The following is an 18,524-nucleotide window of genomic DNA, read 5'->3' on the forward strand; positions in this document are numbered from 1 at the left end:
AGAATGTTTCTTAAAACCTGGTTTGTTCCCCTCAAGCAAGGTGATGCTTTGTCCTTGGCTGCAATCTGTAACACCATCACCGCCCTCAAGTGCAGGTCCCATTCTAAAAAACAGGCTTCCCTCAATTCCTGGTGGCTGCTGATCTCTCCTGATAACTGGGAAACCGCCTTTGAAGAAGGAAGATGCACCAGTGGTGGTGGCAGAGCTGGTTTTCTGGAGTCCATTTGCATCTTTTCTCCAGATGTAGTAGCATGTGCTCAAGAGTTAAGTTTGAAAAAAACTCCATTGTGAAAAGTGAGTTATGAAGAGTGCTCTTTATTTGAAACCTCCACAACACAGACGCCAATCTTGTCTCGCATTGAATCATTAGCTGTGCACATCAACACATTCCAAGCACAAATTAAGAAATGCAAACAGAACAAAAAAATATATATATATATAATTTTTTCCCCTATCCAAAGGTTTCAAGTCTCAATGCAGCAAATCCTTCTGAACACAGAATCTGAGGAGCACACTGTTCAAACAGTTGGGACAAACAGGTCCCTGCAAAGGCTAATGCCTTTTTAACACATGGGCTGGGGATCATGGACGGCATGGAACAGGGAGGAGGAGGTGAGGAAAAGGGAGAGGGAGAGAAAATGAGCAGGACAGGGGCAATGGGTATGCGCTGGGGAAGCTGGGACACACACATGGTGAGTTGATGGATTTCATTTATTGGTTTTTGACATTTTCTTTCGGGTTCTTTTTTGTTTTCATTTCCCCCCATTCCCAGGTCCAACAATGATAGAAAAACCCCACAGTGGTGGGCAGAGCCTTATTAGGCCAGCCCAAAGCCTTCAGAGCACTCCTGGATGGCCAACAGTAGCATGTGGCGGAGCTTCTCAAAGCTCTCATAGGCAGGCAGGTCCAGCTGATTGAAACTAGGGAAAGAAGAAAAATCAGTTTGTGACAAAAGATTATAACCAAATCCCTGTGTTCCCATGGTGCCCACTGACCTGTCCTCCCTAAGGGAACCTACTCCTCACTTCTTGAAGACTTGCTGTTCTAGCCTAGCCTGCTCTGCCCTCTTCTAATCTGGCCCCAATACTGGCCATGAGGCACCTAAAATGTAAATCTGACCCTGTCACTCCTTAAACACCACAGCCTTGCCTATGGGCTAATGTGCAAGCTCCAAGGAGGCCTTTGGGGTCACTGGTGATCCAACCTCTGCTCAGTTATTCAGCCTTCTGTTGCCTGCAACCTCTTGCTCCAACTAAGCCCTGGAGTACACTGTGCTCTCATGTGGCAGTGTTGACCTGCAATGTCTCCCCAACCTACTGTGAATCTGGGCCAGCTTCTCATCTCAAACATCACCTTTTCCACAAAACTATCAAACTGTGAGCTACCCCAAGGTCTAGCATAGCTGGGGCCAGATTTGGGTTCCTGCCCTTGGGTAGGGGCCTAGAAGCAGCAAATATGCAAGCTCAATCATGAATGCTTAAAACAGGGAACAAATCCTTCCTCTTACCATGTGTGAGCTGAAGGCAGGCGATCTGTGGACCTGTCATCTCGATGGATCTGAAACTTCTGAATGCCATTCATACCTTCAAGGGCAGCAAAGCCTTGCAAGGGCACTTTGGAAGTACCCGTGACAAACTGGAGGAACTTGGCACGGTCAGCTTGGTCGAAAGAACGCAATGCTCTCCAGAACCACTGGATCTGTGGGAAAGGACACAAGAAGCCAGTGTTAGGTAGAGAGCTCTTGAAAAGAGGGGGGGATAGGATTTGAAATCTTAGGCTAGTCCCTTCCGTGAAATGGGCTTCAGTTCCTCCATTCATAAGATGAGCAAAAACATCACCTGAAAACATGTTCTAGAAGGATGAAGAGTTAGGTGTAAGTAAGCTGTCACCTATACCCCCTTCATGTCCCCAAAGAGTACTGGTTTATTTGGTGTCATACAAACTAGCACTGCTTAGGGATAGGAGAAAGATGCCAGTAGCAGCTCACCTGAATAGAGTTGGACTGGTACTTGTGGTATTCAGTGTTGGATTTCAAATCATCAATGTCAATTGTGGGCAGTCCTGATATGAGTAGCTCTAACTCCTGCTCAGTGAAGATAGAAATGAGGCGCTTTGGAATGATCTCATAGAAGCCTTCTAAGAAAGCTGCCAGCTGTTTACGGATGGCTCCTGGGGAGAGAACCAACAAGCCATGCGGCATCTAAACTCACACAACTGGTAGAGGTCAGAGGTCCTCAATCTGGCTCCAGCTGCAACTAGGATTGTGAATGGTATACCTGCCTCACCTAACACTGTTTCTGGGCCCCTGTATAGGGTGAATTAAGGGAAATATTTTTTGGTCAGGTGTTTGGACTCTGGCTGGGATTTGTGGCTGGCACAGGGGAAGAGAAAAAACAGTATCTGTGAAATGAGTGAGGCCTGACCTCTTCCCATATGAGCAACAAGGAGTATAAGGGACATTTCCCCTACCTGTCATTCTCATCTGGCACACCAGGTGTACATACTCCTTCTTATTCTCTTCTGTTACCAAGATGTTGGCCCCATTAGGTTTGAGGTCACGAACTTCACAGACTCCAAACTCTTGGACCTGGAACACCCAAAACACCAATCATTCATACCAGGCTTGGTCCAGGATGGGATTTATATAGCTACCTGGGAATATGTAAAATCTTTGCCATGTCCTGGGTAGAGAGATGAAGCAAGGTCATAAAAAAGTATCTTTTCTCAGGAGCTCATAACTTTGTAATAGAGAAAAGCCAAGGGTTTGGCTTCAAAACACATAAAGGCTGAAAATAAGGAAATTGTCAATGGTAAAAGGGAAAAGGCATGATTAACGTGTAATATGATACAGTACAATCTATATGGAAAACAATTTGGAGGAAGACTGATATTTATTTATACCATTTTTCTACAATGAACTACTTCTGGAAATGAAGAATATGGAATTGGAGACTTTAAATACATATATACATATATATATGTATATAAATAAAGAGGAAACTAGGAACTTGAATTGTTTTACAAATCCTGGTTTTTCTGTTTGTGATGTCTCATATAAATACCCACTGCTCACTGCTGGATGGGGAATGGAGCATGGGACTTAAAAGTTGAGATGCTTCCTTAGAAGCATAAGAGATTATCCAATCCCAGTTCAAGGGTGGCCCCATAATGGGTTTCCTGGACTAGCTAGAATGTGCTGTGGTGACAATTTCTTGACCTACCTCAGTGCTGAAGGTGAGGTCATAACCTAGTGTGGAGACATCATTTTCCAGCAGATAAACCAGGCCCTGGTAGAAGTGGTAATCTTCACTCTCCATATCCGTATATCTAGAAAAACACGATCAGGGTCACCATGGGTTAGGGTGCAGGAGAGAAGCATGGGGGTGGGACACAAGAAAAGAACCTGTCAAAAGAGAATGTGGATCCTTTGCCACATCCTCACCTGACAGACTTGCCCAAGATGTGTTTGTAGAAGGACCGAGTAAAATAGCACTCCAGGAGGCGGTTGTCATATACAGCTTTGGCCACAATGCGTCCAACAAACTTGAAGTAGCTGAGGTGGTTGGGGTTGCAGTGGGAAGATGGGTTGATGGTGTAGGTGACCCGATCACCGGGTGAGGTACGGAACAAGGCATACATAGGATTAAACATCTCCCGAGAGATGATCATATACCACTCCCGTAGGAGCCCTCCAGCATCCTGCCCTTCTTCTCCTTCAAACACTATATACCTGCGTAAGAGACCAGAAACAGATGTGCAGAAAGCCCAGGACAAATCCATTCATTTATGTAGTATGACCCGAGTGAGTGAGTGAAGCAATGGCTGGGGGGTACAGGATCAGAGAACAGAAGTGAATACAGAGTGCCAGGAAAGCCCAGAGGAAGGGTAGGGATCTGGGACAAAAAAAAAGCATCAACAGAAAAGAAGTCCTGAATTATCAGTAAAGGTTCATCAACAGGAAAGGTATAGAGGCTTAAATGAGGGCCTCACTTAGGGAAAGCAGGGAGAGGAGGAATCCAGCGGTGTCAGAGAGGGCTGATCAGGCTGATACCTGTTAAGGATTTGGTGGTGGAGGAGCAGGGCCCAGTCTGTCTCAGAAGTGTCTCTGACTTCCTATATGATTACATGGATGGGGAACCCATGCCACGAGGGAGAGGAGGAATCAAGTTCCTGAGCTCAGGAGCGTCAAACTACTCCAACAGGTCTTTCATCTCACTGGCATTAAACTGCTGATCTCTTCTAGGTGGCTTCAGAATCACCAGTAAACAATTACCAATTTGGTGAGGAGCCACTCATGCAAGTGTGGTCTCCCTGAAGCCAGGATACCATTTGCTCAGCAGTCTTCCCATTCCTAATGTAACAACAGAGAAAGCTCTCTGTGAAGCCATCAGGTTTATCCTTATAAATGCCAAAGACTCTTCTCTCTGGGATTTGTTGCATAGCTCATCCCAAAGGTCAGCCTAGCCAGCATTAGACCAGTCTTCTGAGACCAGACCGAGAAGACAGAAGACAGCTCAGTGAGACTATCTCTACCAGGTTCCTATTTGGAATTCCTGCTGGGGAGGGCAGCACCTCCCTCAGTTCCTGGGCATATCTGGTGCTTAAGTAAGCCTTCACTACCATGTAGGAAGTTGCTCCACCCTCCCATCCTCTTTTCTCTCTTATGGGCTCTTACAATCGATTCTTCATTTCTTCAGGGGATTTCCGGTGCAGTTCACGATAGGAATCTTCAAACACATGATCACGGCGGACGTGCACAGCCATGTCTTCTTTCCGAAGCCCCTCATCCAAACGTTCTAGCTCTTGGCGGAAATATCTTGGGAGGCAGAAAAGGAAAATAGGATTGGGGGTGGCAGAGCAAACTTCTGTTTGCTTGATCTTGATTAGGATGAAGACCCACAGTGATGTTCCTCCCATCCTCCCAACACTTTGATCCTTGCTCCCCAAATGTTCCCCTGGGGAAGTGCCCAGTAGTTCGGAGAGGCAGGTTATTCATTACCAACTCTAAATTTTTCCCATCTCCACCGAATAAAGGCCCAGAGTCTGTGGCAGAGAATTTCTGCTGAGCCATGCTGTAAGTGTACTATGGCTACCTGCACCTCCTGTATTACCCCAAAGGATGGAATGGAACTTTAGGAGTCATGTGATTAAACAAAGGTTTTGCACTTCTCTGAGGAAGGATGGAGAAGACCAGGGAGTATTTAGGTACAATGACTGTCAGAGACACAGATGAATCTCTTCCCTCCCACCCAGCACCATTTCCAAGGGCTGCCACCAATGGAAACTTCTTTCTCTGAAAACACTCCTTCGGGAGGAATTTTGGCTCCTTTCTGGGAGAGAAGATAGCATTTGAAAAGTTCCCATCCCCACAGCCTCCAAGGCACATACTTGCGCTTGACATCAAAGTCGAGGACACGAATGTAGTCTACCAGGACAGCAAAAGGTCCATCAGCGAGGTGGGTGGTGGACTGCCGTAGGATCTGGTTTAACACAGTGCGGTGAGTCTCTGTGGGGAGAAAGGGACAGCAGGAATCAGCACATCCTGGTTCCCAGAAGACTACATGATAGCCAACCAACCAGCAACTTTCTTATTTCAGAGAAAAAAGTATGGCACAAAAGGGCTTTCAGATCTGGTCCCTACCCTCATTAGCTTCATTCTCTTTCTCCCCCTACCCACCCAGCCACCCCCCCCCACACACTCTCTCTCTCTCTCACTCAGTCCCATCCCTCTCCCCCATGAAACAGCTAAGAATAAAATGTATGAAATGACCCTGTATAAAAAATGAATCCTTCTACGCTGGAGGCCTAAGAGTTCCCTGTACCTGCAAAGCGAAGGAACTTCTGCGTGTCAGGGGGCAGGCTTGAGGAGATGTGCATAGATGAGGGCTCCCTGGAGAAGAATGGGTCAAGGGAGGAAGGAGTGGCTGGGGTTAAGGGGGCAGGGGAGAGTGGAGGAGGCTCATCCTTGATGTGTGCCAGCTGGCTCTCACGGGTGTCTCGGACAGGAGGCTTGCTCTCTCGCTCTGTGGCATGGACCAGGAAGAAGGCCTCGACAGCTGGCTGTAGCACTGGGGGTAGGAATGATAGGGAAGTTTTGAAACTTCAACATACAAACCTCTTTTCCTTCATGATCAAATTACAGAAGTACAGTATGGAAGAAATACTGAAAACCTGCAGGAGAAATACAATGGTAACAAAGAAAAATGAAGCCACGGAGGAAGTCTGAGCCTCCTTGAAACTAAAGAAAAATGGAGGGGCGCCTGGGTGGCTCAGTTGGTTACGTGTCCGACTTCGGCTCAGGTCATGATCTCGCGGTCCGTGAGTTCGAGCCCCGCGTCGGGCTCTGTGCTGACAGCTCAGAGCCTGGAGCCTGTTTCAGATTCTGTGTCTCCCTCTCTCTCTGACCCTCCCCTGTTCGTGCTGTGTCTCTGTCTCAAAAATAAATAAACGTTAAAAAAATTAAAAAAAAATAAATAAAGAAAAATGGAATAGGCTACCAGTTATAAAGATTCCCCTGGTCTAAAAAGTGAAAGATACCAGCTACTAAAAGAGAAGGCAAATCTTTTTTTTCTGATACTAAAGTGACAGAATTTGAATTCTCCTTTGAATTCTCATTTCAGAGACACTGAGAGGGGTGATCTGGAAGGAAAAAAGTTAAGCTGGCAGAAAGGGCCCAGAGCAGATCAGTGGGTTGGGACCTTGGCCCAAAGGCCACAACTCACCTAGCACCGCATGCTGGTCATGGGATTCCTCCAGTTCCTTTAGACACTCTCCCAGCATGTCCCATAGCTCGTCCAAGCTCAGCTGCTCACTGAGCAGGGGTAACTCAGGTGGCCTCTCCTCCTTCTCCCCTTGTGAGGTTCCATCTGAGCCTACAGGCCACACAGAAGAGAGACAGAAAGCCTTTGAGGTATTTCCTTCATTTAGCTTTTTCCCAGACCAGCTGTGCAGGCCATTAGATCAAGGAGACTGGCTCACTGGCTACTAAGTAATACTGAGTGACATCTGAAAGTAAGCTCTAATCCTACACTGGATGACATTTAAATTTAAATAAAATTAATACAATAAAAAATTTGGTTTCTCACTTGCAAGAGCCACATTCAAGGAAACTGAAGCCAAGAGAGATTTGCTTCAGGTACCAGAGTCACTAAATGGGGGAGCCACAACTGAAACACGTGCTGTCTCCACATCTAACATCACATCACAGTTTCTTAACTCCAGGAATTGTAGTGTATGCTACGAATCTCTAATAAGGGCGCGAGATGGTGATATTGATCTTCGTTGGTAAAAGCCTATTAACGTTTACAAAAACCAGCGTTCAGTGGAACAAACTGGAAAACAGAGCTTATATATGTGGAGAACAGGGGACCCAGCAGACACTTCATGAAGACTGGCTCTTTTGGTGCACTGGAAACAGGAAGTAGTACTGACCGATGGACGGAGTATCCTGAGCACCGGGAGATGGCTGGTCCACATCCATGGGTGACTCCTCTCTCCGGACAGAGGCCTCTGACTGGCTTGACTCCGACTGGATAAAAGGGAGACAAAGTCACATAAAGGGTGCAATGCAACTCTGCTTTCCTCAGGGAGAGGCTAGAGGCTGTTTCTATCCATTCTCACACATACTAAGTTTGGAAAGAGGTTTCCTATATATTTGGTCAGAAAACCCTGTGGCTTTCCAGAACAAAAGAATGGCCTTCCCACCTCCTTTGCTGTCCTCCACCCTGAGCTAGCAAGCTTTTCCGAAAAGCTCCTTAGATTCCTGCATTGCCTCCACTCTACTCTTGACCTACATCTAGTCAGACACCAGCCTTCTGGATACAGACTTGGAAGACTTCTTCTGGGGACAGATTACATATATGTGCATCTACATATAAAACTCAAGTGAACAGACTGTAGGTTTGGCTCTCTGTTTCTGTTTGCTCAGAAAAGGGGAAATAATAAGGGAAAGCCTTTGATGGGTGGCATTATTCACAAAGCCAACATCTACCCTATCGGGTGTGGGAAAGACGGGGCAGAAAAAAGTACTTCAGAATAATAGCTGTTTTCCCTTTCTCCCTTGTTGGGAGTCACAGCCCTCAAATTCTAGGACATTCCCAGCATGCTCAATGAAATCATACTGTAGAATAGTAATTATACGTAAAGAAAAACCAAGCCTCAGGATACCTTTATTTCCTGGATCTTGGGAAGGTGACTTGCATGTTTCAAGAACAGGAAAACAATGAGAGTGCCACAGCATACATACATGATGCCAGGCTTTTCCCGCAGCCACTCTGTGCTGGGATCCCAACAATGAGTTGGCTATCTAGAAACCTGAGGGTTTCTTCCTAAAAGTGACTGAGTGCCTAGGTGCCATGGTACCAAGAGAGTATGGAAAACAGAAGCAGAGGCCAGAGTAGATGGACCAGCCATAGCCTAGAAAAGGCTGTGTGGGACGTAGACCAAGCTTGGGAGAATTTCAAGGGCTGGATTCCTGATGTATTTGCATTATTCCAAGAGACTGAAAAATCTTTATTCCACATCCCCTTAGAACCCAGACACTTAGCATTATGCAGTATGCAAAAGCGCCACTATTGACTGGATAGCTGGGAGTGGGGTATGATGGCCAAGCTTTAAATCATATCAATCCAAACCAAACCAACAAAACAATGAACAAACAGTAGAGAAAACACCAACAGAAAGTAACCCTGTTGTCCAGAAGCATTCATACAGCAAACTTAATGCAAAAGCATACAAGGTAAGGGCAGTGAAACCCCACTGACGATGTGGTGGGGAGGGGAGAGAGACAAATGAATGAGGGGCCACAGGCATCATGCTAACCGTTGCTGCTTGTTGCTGTCTCCGCGCCCTTTGACCCTCACGTACCATTTGTATAATGGCATCAGCCTCAGCCTCCAGCTGCCGAACAGCTGCCTGGATGCTGCTAGCTGAGCCTAAACCGGAGGAACCTGGGAGAAAGAAAAAGAAAGGCAAGGTATAAAATGTAGAAAGAGAGAATGCCCAATATTCTCTCTCCCATCGCCTGGGCTGCCACAGGGCATCCTGCTGAAGTCTCTGAGCTTTATTTAGCTCAGGCAGCTACACAGTGCTCATCACCAGGCACTAAGAGCTACCATTACAAGTAAGGGCAGGGGGCATGGTGGTACACAGATGGATAGTAGCAGGTAGAGAAGGTTCTGTGGGACAGGAAGAAAGGTAGGATTTGGTAGGCCATGGCTGAGGCAACATGGCTGCAAAGTTTTAGTCAGGAGTGAGCCAAGAAGCAGAACGGAGACACGGTGACTTAAACCTTATCCAGCGAAAGATCTGCCCCCAATTTCTTTGCCAGATTTCCACTCCCCTTTAATTCTCACTTGCCCTAATGAATTTCCTATGCAGACAGCTTGAGTGAGATACAGAATGCAGCCATCAACATTCTAGGGAAGTATCATCATTTCCTTTTTTGGAAAGTTCAAGCAGGATGGAGACATGACATTAGGTCCTGCCCTCCAGGGACTCTGAGTTCACCACCACCAACCCTGACCCTCAACTGGACACTCCAGTTCCATACCTAGCCTGCCTGTCTGCTTGGCTTTCTTGTTAGCTCGGCGTGTGTCGTCCCGGAGCTGGATGATGACCTGCAGTACCCTCAAGAAGAACTTCTGGGTAGATGTCTTGGATGTCAACATGGACATAGAAGGCAGCTGGAGCTCCCGGCCACCCAGAGGTCGCTTCTGAGATGCCACAATTACCACATTCTCAGCCATGTCAAACCTGGACAGTGTAGAGGTGGCTTGCGTATATTGACCGCATCAAAGCACAAACATCCAGAGTGAGCAGGGCTTTTTGGTGTTGGCTAGAGGGTTAAAGAATCTCCAAAGGAAATCCCACAGTGGGGAAAAAATAGGGTCAGGTATGTATAGGACAGATAAAGAAATCTGCCCAGAGAGGGGGGAAAAAGAAAAAAAAAACAAACAAACCAGGAAACCAGCAAGAGCCACCTTTTAGAATATCCCAGATTTTGGCCCCATAGCCAAATGAGTGGCTACCACCCACCTGCTCTGCATTTTGCCTTTCAGCTTCGTGGTCTGTGGCTGCTCCTCAGGTAGGCCATCAGGAGAGAGGGTCTCACACTGGGCTCGCCGCTGCTGTTCTAGGTTATATTCCCGTAACTCAGCCAGAAGGGTACCTGGGTCAAGTAGAGGAGCCACCAAGTGTTCAGACTTCCCTAGTGAAGCAGCTGAAAGCCAAACCTTTGCAAGAAACCTACCAGGCTATTGTCTTTGCTCAGCTGCAGAGAATCTGGAGTGAGCAGAATTTTGCTGTTCACCTATGTGTGTTCATGGATCAACCATCCAGAGACTACCAATTTACCCTGCCTCAAGAATCTGTAGAATCTACATGAAATGCAGATCAGTACAGAGAACAAAAAGTATCGGTTTGGGAGCCTGTATACATTTTGAGGATAAGGAAAGAACTGCAGGAGAGTGCCTAGGACACTGCCTGGCCCATGGGTGTTGAATGGTAGCAGTCAAGAAAGGTCAGACTGTGGCCAAATTCCTCCTGGAAGAACCTTATAGTTCTCATGTAGCAAAGAACATAACGTCCTGGGTCATAACAGTTTAATTAACACCCATATCACCTAAGCCCCAGGCACATTTGTGGGGAGAGAACTAACCAGGTAACCAAAATCTAGGGAGAGCCATGATTGGGATGGGAGTGGGAGAGAGCAAACAGGCTCTCTATGCTGAAAGAAAACCTGGCTCTACTCGTCAATTCAATTGCTTCATCAACCTGGGTTTTAGTTTTCTCTTGGTAACAACAGGAAGGAAGATTGAAATGAGACAATTTCCAAGTGTTCTTAGAACTTTTGTACCCTCACAAGTACACAAAGGCAGAGGGTACCATTTGGACTCTCAATTCTTGAGCCTAACCTAAGTGCAGGTGCATCTCTGAGGTGGTGAAGTTGCCTAAGCAGGTTCATCATAGGACTCCTGCAAGTGCCCAGAATGTAGAAATGGAAGAAAGAGCACTGCTGGTCCTATACATGATCGTTTCCCTTTACTACTAAGCATGGATTACGTGCCACGTGCCGGGCACTGGCAATATAGAGAAAAGCCCAGCCTCGCTCTCCATGAACAACTGAGCAGGGGAAAACAGATGATAACCCAGTATTATCAGTGTTGCAATGGACGAGAGTACAGGGGGCTATGCTACACAAGTGGAAGGAGTTTGATTCAACCTGGGGATTCGGGGAAGGCTTCCACTTGGCTTCCCCAAGAGGGGATATCTCAGTGGAAGGTTTCAGAAAGACAAGACGTTTTACTCCTGTTATTACCTATCTGTTTACAAAGAGTATAGCCCAGATGGCGAGCTCCATTCAGTAGCAGCTTGAGAACAGTGTCCCGGGTTGCAGGGTCCCCCCGAGAGAGCTGTAGTAACACATTTGCTGCATCTTCCAGACCTTCTTCAGAACAAGAGTGTGACGTCAACACCTGGGAAAAAGAAAAGAGAAGGGGTGAGCCTCAACTTAAGAATTAAAACTTTATCTACTCCCATTTACCTTTTCTCCCCCAGTCTTGGGAATTCAGAAGAGCCTGGACTCACCTCCACAGAGAGCTGTAGCTGGTTTTCCGTGAGGCCAGAGGATACCATCTTAAAGTCTGCACTGCTGCTGCCCCCATCACCCACCTTTGCTGGAGATTTGCTGGCCTTAGTAGTTGTAGAAGCTTTGAGGAAACAGATGAAACACTGTAAGCCTCTAAAACGCACAGGCCAGAACCAAGAAATCACTAAATCATCCAGGGCTTCAATACGGGAAAGTAGTGAAAATGAAAAGCCACCCACCAAAGCCAAATCCCAATGACTCAGTTTGTCAAGGAGTCTCAGGACTAAACATTTCTCAACTGTTTCCCTACCATTGAGCCCCTTCCTCAAAATCTTCAAATAATTCTTACTAGTCTGCTGTAGGGCTCATTCCCTTTATTTCCTAGGACAGCTTGGCTAGTCTACCCTGATTCACATGGTGTCCTGCCTGTTCTTGAACTCTGTCCTGAGAACTGGCTCCTTCAACCAGGATGGAAAGGTTGGGAGTTCTTTGAAAATAGGGACTTTCTCTCTCTATCCTCCTTTTGGTGCTTAGCCTAGGGAAGCCACATTTAGTGAATGCCTGCTGGTCTTTACGAGTGTCTGTGTGGGTGGATGGATGGGTGTGGGGAGGAAAAGGATGGAGAGAGTGAATTGGGACTGATGAGGTCAAGAATGAACGCCTCTGGCTCTCACAAACACAAACCAAGCTGACTGCTATCATTTAGGGAGTAATACCTGGATGGGGGAGTGAGGGGTGAGGTGGGTGTACACACCCCAGGCTTCCAGCCTACATCCACACTTACTTGAAACAGTAGTGGTAGCAGTCGTGGGGGTAGTCACCGTGGTCGAAGCAGCTACGGCAATGGTGGATATAGCCGTGGCAACAACCAGAGCTGGAGCAGAAGTGACAGGGGTGGTTGCAGCAGGGGGAGTGGGCGTGCTGGAGGCGGCAGTGGTAGTGGTGGTAGATGTGGTTGAGGTGGCAACAGTGGTGGAGGAAGCACTGCTGCCAGAATTAGCCTGTGCTTCCGATACTTTGTTTTCTGGGAGAGCAATTGAGATGAGAGAAAGGAGTCTGAGGAGTTTCTCAGTTAAGAGAGAGCTCCGGCGGATGACTGGGTGTGACAACATGTTCATGAGCTGCCCCAGGGGAGAGGCCTCGAGGCTGTATGGGGAGGTTTCCCCCTCACCACCAGCGCTCACTGGCACTGACTTCACGGAGTTCTTGCCTTTCCGGCTGACATTCATGTTGTCCAGTTTTACCAATAAATCCCAGAAGTCTGTGCAAATGCCACTGCTGGTGGACTGTGAAGAGCATGGGCTGCAGGCCTGCTTACTGCCCCTCTCCCGATCGCTCTCACAGTTTGTTTCTTTGGTCCGCTGCTGTGTAAAGTGGCTGGGAAATACCTGCCGGCAAGAGAAGGACATGCTTGATCTAGGGGGTGCACAGAGAAAATATGTCTTCTTGACAAGGAAAGACAACTGGTTCCTAGACTCTCTACTCCTTTGGATAGCTTTGGCAACATGGGAGAGATGTCATACAGGAGTTTTATCTAACTGATGGTGAAGTGGCCCAAAGAAACAAACAAGGGCTTTGAAGGGAGATGATTAGCTAACTTCTGAGCGCCAGTCTCTGTATTTATGAAATGGGGAGCACACCTATGCATAATGTATTTCTGCACAGTGCCTGGCACAAGGCAGGCCCTCAACAAATGGCATCAATGATTATTAAAAAGAAAACTGAACTAAGTTCTAGGTCCAGCTCCATCACTTACTAGCCATGTGACAAAGCCACTAAAAATTTCTGTACCCCAGCTTCTTCATGTGTAAAATGGGAATCATACAGATTACTGAAAGTTGTTTTGATAACGAAATGATATAATGCACAAAAATTGCAAAAAGTAAAAAGAACCCCACAAAATTATTCACTTGACAACTCTCAGAAACAATACAGGCCTCAGCACTAACGGTGAAGAAAGACCTACTTGCTCTCTCAGAGTTCAGATTTCATCTAGGCTGTGATTGCCATCCCTCTTCCATCCCCAAGAGTTGGTTGGGTTCAAGCTCACCTTGGCCAACTGAATGAGTGTGTCCAGAACATGTCTGCAGACAACAGGAGCAGCCTGGGGGTGGATGTGGACAGTGGAGCCACTGCTTGCATGCTTCTCGGTATGTTTGCGACCCCCTGAACGTTGAATCTGGAATATATTAGTCCTGCAGCCTAGGGCTGCGTCCATAGATACTGAGAGCCAGGAAAGCTGGTTGGAGCTCTTAGACTCCATCTTGTGTAGGAGGTCCAGGGGCCGGTGTTCGTGGCTGCCTGATCCACAGCTCTTGCTTGACTTTTTGCCCTTCTCCTCACTTGAGGAGAGCTTGGGTGTTTCAATGCACAGCTCACTCTCACTGCTACGCTGCAAAATGGACAACAGGCTGCGGATGACCCAGTGGCGAGTCTGCGCATGGTAGCAGAGATTTCTCAGTACTCGGTGTAGACGGCTTGTATTAAGCTTTGGCTCATCCACGAAAAGTAGGACCAGGAGACAGGATAGGGCTTCGTGGTCCAGGAGGAGTCGTCCTCGGAGGCGGAGGAGAGTGTCTACATTACTGCCAGAAGGCCTGGAACAGAGCATAGTTTCTGGGTAACACGTAGCTAGAATGCTGGGATTAGGTATAAGGCCTGGGGAAGGGGGATGAGCTGCATACCTCCAAGGAGGCATAAGAAGGAGAAGTGCCTAAGTCTAAGGGCTCTTAATAATAAGAGCTGCCCTCTTGTGTGCCCACTGGGTACCAAGCACTCTACAATGTCTATACCAGCTGGTACGGGGCTGCTGATAAGACTAAAGAATTGCCCATTTTTGAGGTGATGAACAAGAGGCTCAAATAGGTTAAGTGACTTGCCTTACATCACATGATATCTGTATCATCAATTGGTAAAATTGGATTGTACTTGAAGTCTTAAAAATAATGTTTATTTCTGCCTTCTCTAGACTACTAGGGGGTTGCCTGCCTGCCTCATAGAGACTGATCACTCCCTTTACATTTTGGCATGTTGGGTACAGTCTGCTTCAGCCTGGGTAGTAATGAACTCCTCTTCTTCTGTGGCCTAGATATTACAATCTCTAGGCAAATGGCTTTCCTTATACCACAACCTGCTGCCAGCCTGCCTTACTTTGTGATTATGGTTTACAATAGCTACACCAACCCCAAAGTGTGGCTTTCTGAAGGTGAGTCCAAAGATTTGGCTCCCCACTCATTCAAGGCAACAGCTGGAGAGTTCACTGAGTCCCTCTACCTGTAAATTAAGGATGTTGGACTGGCAGTATATGGGAGAGATGATATGGCAAGGTGAAAAAAGACAAAGGTACCTGTTATGGCTGCTGCTACCCCCCATTTGAAAGGTGCCGCCCCTCTGCACAGCAAGGCGAGTGTACTGAACTCCACGGTTGCCACTGAGGCGACTGGTGAAAGCTGGAAGAAAAGAAATAGGAAACTGAAACTAGGGAGGCGGGTGGTATGCCAGGTCCGGGTAACACAAAGGGCAACAACAGAGCCTTGTGTATACAAATTCAAACATTTCAGAGCCCTCCCACTTGCCTCCCTCTGTACCCGGGCTTCGGAGAATGGCAGAGAGTGCAGAGGTGCTACTGTGGCCAAAGAGCCGCTCATGCATGAGTTGTCGCTGCCGGGCTTCTTGTTCTCGCCTCAGGGCTTGAGCCTCAGCTGCAATGTCAGGTGGCATCACAGCCAACACGCTATCCTCCATGTCCTCTAGGACACTACGGCGCAGGTCTGAGGGTAGGGTCTGGATGAAGGTCACAGGGTCCATGGGAGTGTCTGAGCTAGCATTCTGTGCCAGTTCCCGTCGCTGTTGCTCAGCTCTTTGCTGTGCCAGCACCTACAGAGCAGAAGATGTCAATGGGGCACACCCACAACCAGGCATCCTGGTCCCACCAGCTCCCTGCTCACATACTTCCTCTTGGATAGCTGGAGGCAGGGCGGCCAAGAACTCAGGGCTCACTTCAGTCACACCAGGATTCCCCACCACTGCAGGAGCTGAGTTATTTGCTGAAGGGGCAGTCCGAGTTGGTGGACGAATGCCCAGCTGGTTCTGTAGGACTTCCCGGCGAATGTCATCAGGCAGAGCAGCCAGGAAAGAGGGGTCCACACCTTCGGGTAGACTGATACCTGAGGGGAGGTGCAAGACGTGAAGGAACTCGCACCTCTACCGATGCTTAAGATGCACTTGAGTAAAGAAACTCAGGGCCTTGCTTGTGGGAAATGAGCTTTGTTTGTCCTCACTGCACACAAAAGACAGGACACACAGAAGGCCCACTCACCTTCCCTAGGCTCAGAATAGCACTTGTTATATGCCAGATTCTGTGTGTACACTGTCACTTAATCTTTATAAAGACCCTACAATGTAACTATTATTACTGCCTCATTATCAATGAGAATCAGAGAAGTTAAGTGATGCCCCCAGGTTCTGAAGGTAGGTCGCTGCAGAGGGAGGAACCTGAGCTAAGATCTGTTTGACTCCAAAGCCTGGGCTCATCCTATCATGCAGCATTAACACACCCTTACCACTAAGTCCTCCTCCCATGTGTATGCCGCCTTCCAAATGGAACCGTTTGGTGGGCATTTCCATGCCAAAGGCTACAAGAAGCCTAAACAACCCCTGGGTGGCCTGAGCACACATGGAGCTCACCTGCAAGGGGATCTTCTTCTTCACTGCTTGTTGAAGGCAGTGGCTCTTCTAGGATTCCCCGGGAATCTGCTCCAGAAATGGCCACAGCAGAATCTCTGGTGGAAGAACTCTCAGAGGATGCAGGGGGAGAGCTGAAGAAAATAAATTTCAGGTTGTTTTTTGTATTAATGCTTTCCTATTTAGAAAACACTCCTACAATATCCCTTTCTTATAGAAGCTATGTTGACCTCCCTAGTGCACCAAGCGTATGCAGTAGCTAACAAGTCTACATGTGGCTTGAAAGACCCGCCATCACATCCTGCCCTCTTCTTGCTCTGTACACAATACTTACCTGTCCTCAGGGGGTGGGGCAGGTTCCCCTGACCCATCACCCCTGCCTTGCACTTCTGTGACAACTGGTGGGGCATCCCCAGGAGTGGAACTGCCTACTGTGGGCTGCTCAGAACTGCCAGCTGCTGAGGTGTCACCCACAGCTTCCTCTAGGGTACAGGAAGCCAGGCTACTGGTGTCCATGGGAGAGCCTTCCAGTTGACTGCTGACAGCTGTCAGTGCATCAGAATCTTCAGCTCTCTCTGGGGAAAGAGAGGCTAGGAGGAAGTCACATGGAGAGGTTAGATCTCTGCCTAGAAGAGGGGGCTGAATTAAGATGCAGCCAGATTAAGGGAGCCTGTCACTTTCAGATTCCCTGCAGGCAACATTTATACATGCGTGTTGGTACTGTTTATCTAAATAAACAATGTTCCTTGAAGGAAAAAACTCCTACACCTTAAGACTTTTCCAGAGCACATCATAGGCGGCATGGTATACAGCAGGAATAGTAATTAGGTTTCAATTCATCCTGTTGGAACACTGCTGAGAAGAATTTTGAGGCCCCATTTCAAACCAGTGGGAAACAGTGACATGATATAAATGGTGTCTGCCAGGATGGGAGAGCTATATGTGTGTGGGGTCAGATGCTTGCCATCCCTGAAGGATGCTGAAGCAGAGCAAGCTTTAAAATCACCCAGATCTGGATTTTAATCTCAGCTCAACCACTTACTGAGTGATCTTGGGCTAATATTTCATGTGAGTTTCAGTTTATTCATGGAGATAACACTGCCTACTTTAGAGGGTTGTTTCTGCATGCTCTTCTGACTGAGCCACCCAGGTGTCCCAGGAGGGTTTTCTGATTACCTCAATAAACTGCTGGCATCATCACTTGTATCATTAGACACTCAGATATATTATCACTTGAAGACACAGAGAAGAAACCTCAACTTTAGGAAAGCTAATGTGCAAGGTGAGAACATACTCTTTGAGAATTTGAGCTTCTATTATTTCTCTAAGAAAAGTAAAGAGAAACTACAAAGATGTCCATTCTCCACCCCTATACCCTCCTGCCCACCCCCCCCCCCCCCCCCCCCCCGCCAAAACCTTGAAATTCTACTCACTTATAGTGGGAGCTGGGGACAACTCCATCTGAGTCGTTTCTGCTTCTCCACTTGGCCTTGTGGGACCTAGTTCCTCTGGCTCTACCGGCATCAATAGCTGTGTAGAGCTTGCCCCTTCACCAGCTGGGGATTGCAGCTCTTGAGGAATGTCTCCCAAGGCTGGTGGGGGTGGGAGTGTTTGTTGTTGTGAGGGCTGCAGAGCGACAAGGGTCTCCTTGGACTCAGATGTTGCTGCATCGGTTGAAGATGGGGTTGTTGGGTAGCTGTCAGGCATAGGAGTCCCATCTTTCTCGGAAAGAATGACAATGGGGGTGTTAAGGGGCAATCAGCCAAGAACCCAGGGAACCACTTAATCAGCACAAGTGGCCTGACAAGTACCCTGCCCACCCCCGGGGCTATGACAGGTCCTAGGAACAGCTTGTGGCTGGTCTGGTATACCCAGGATGAGGGCTAAGGCACAGTGCTATCTTAGTCTCAAGAACTGGAGATCTGAATCTTTGTAGATCCTAAGAATTAAATCTTTCTGTGTCCTGGGCGGAAGGGGAAAGAGTTCAAGTCACTTTATAATGATATTTGCCTCACCCTAAATATCACCTATTCCCTTCCACCTCCCTTTCCCCCCCCCCCCCCCCCCCCGGTCCTGATTATCCAAGGAATATCTACAACTCTGATGGAGGCAACCAGTGCCAAGACTAAGTATGAATATGCCACACACCAGGGAAAGTAGTAAGTTGTATAGTTATCTTCTAATTGGGGCCTAAAATCCCTACCCCACAACAATACAACTTACTACCTCACCTCGGCATGAGCAGAATCCTCTA

At 47.6% G+C, this 18,524-nt stretch overlaps 1 protein-coding gene across 13 annotated transcripts in view; it reads right to left on the bottom strand.

Annotated features, from left to right (window-relative positions):
- Positions 1-299: 299 nt before the first annotated feature.
- HUWE1 (HECT, UBA and WWE domain containing E3 ubiquitin protein ligase 1) overlaps positions 300-18,524 on the bottom strand; it is a 167,448-nt gene continuing 149,223 nt past the window's right edge. For 11 of the 13 annotated variants that reach the window (XM_042974387.1, XM_042974391.1, XM_042974397.1 and 8 more), the window contains 24 exons: positions 17,704-17,988; positions 16,605-16,860; positions 16,274-16,404; positions 15,539-15,753; positions 15,175-15,463; positions 14,934-15,036; positions 13,638-14,184; positions 12,372-12,975; positions 11,587-11,708; positions 11,318-11,474; positions 10,036-10,168; positions 9,551-9,753; positions 8,821-8,948; positions 7,432-7,528; positions 6,723-6,872; positions 5,823-6,068; positions 5,389-5,506; positions 4,676-4,816; positions 3,443-3,730; positions 3,222-3,327; positions 2,470-2,587; positions 1,988-2,169; positions 1,508-1,698; positions 300-920 (listed from right to left, as the gene is read on the bottom strand). In XM_042974387.1, coding sequence (XP_042830321.1) covers positions 818-920; positions 1,508-1,698; positions 1,988-2,169; positions 2,470-2,587; positions 3,222-3,327; positions 3,443-3,730; positions 4,676-4,816; positions 5,389-5,506; positions 5,823-6,068; positions 6,723-6,872; positions 7,432-7,528; positions 8,821-8,948; positions 9,551-9,753; positions 10,036-10,168; positions 11,318-11,474; positions 11,587-11,708; positions 12,372-12,975; positions 13,638-14,184; positions 14,934-15,036; positions 15,175-15,463; positions 15,539-15,753; positions 16,274-16,404; positions 16,605-16,860; positions 17,704-17,988 — 4,913 coding nt within the window. In that variant the 3' untranslated portion in view covers positions 300-817. The remainder of the gene's footprint in view (positions 921-1,507; positions 1,699-1,987; positions 2,170-2,469; positions 2,588-3,221; positions 3,328-3,442; positions 3,731-4,675; positions 4,817-5,388; positions 5,507-5,822; positions 6,069-6,722; positions 6,873-7,431; positions 7,529-8,820; positions 8,949-9,550; positions 9,754-10,035; positions 10,169-11,317; positions 11,475-11,586; positions 11,709-12,371; positions 12,976-13,637; positions 14,185-14,933; positions 15,037-15,174; positions 15,464-15,538; positions 15,754-16,273; positions 16,405-16,604; positions 16,861-17,703; positions 17,989-18,524) is intronic. The other 2 variants (XM_042974390.1, XM_042974392.1) reach the window with 2 other exon arrangements.

Source organism: Panthera tigris, chromosome X (genome assembly GCF_018350195.1).
Source record: "Panthera tigris isolate Pti1 chromosome X, P.tigris_Pti1_mat1.1, whole genome shotgun sequence".
In the NCBI taxonomy this organism is placed as follows: Eukaryota; Metazoa; Chordata; class Mammalia; order Carnivora; family Felidae; genus Panthera; species Panthera tigris.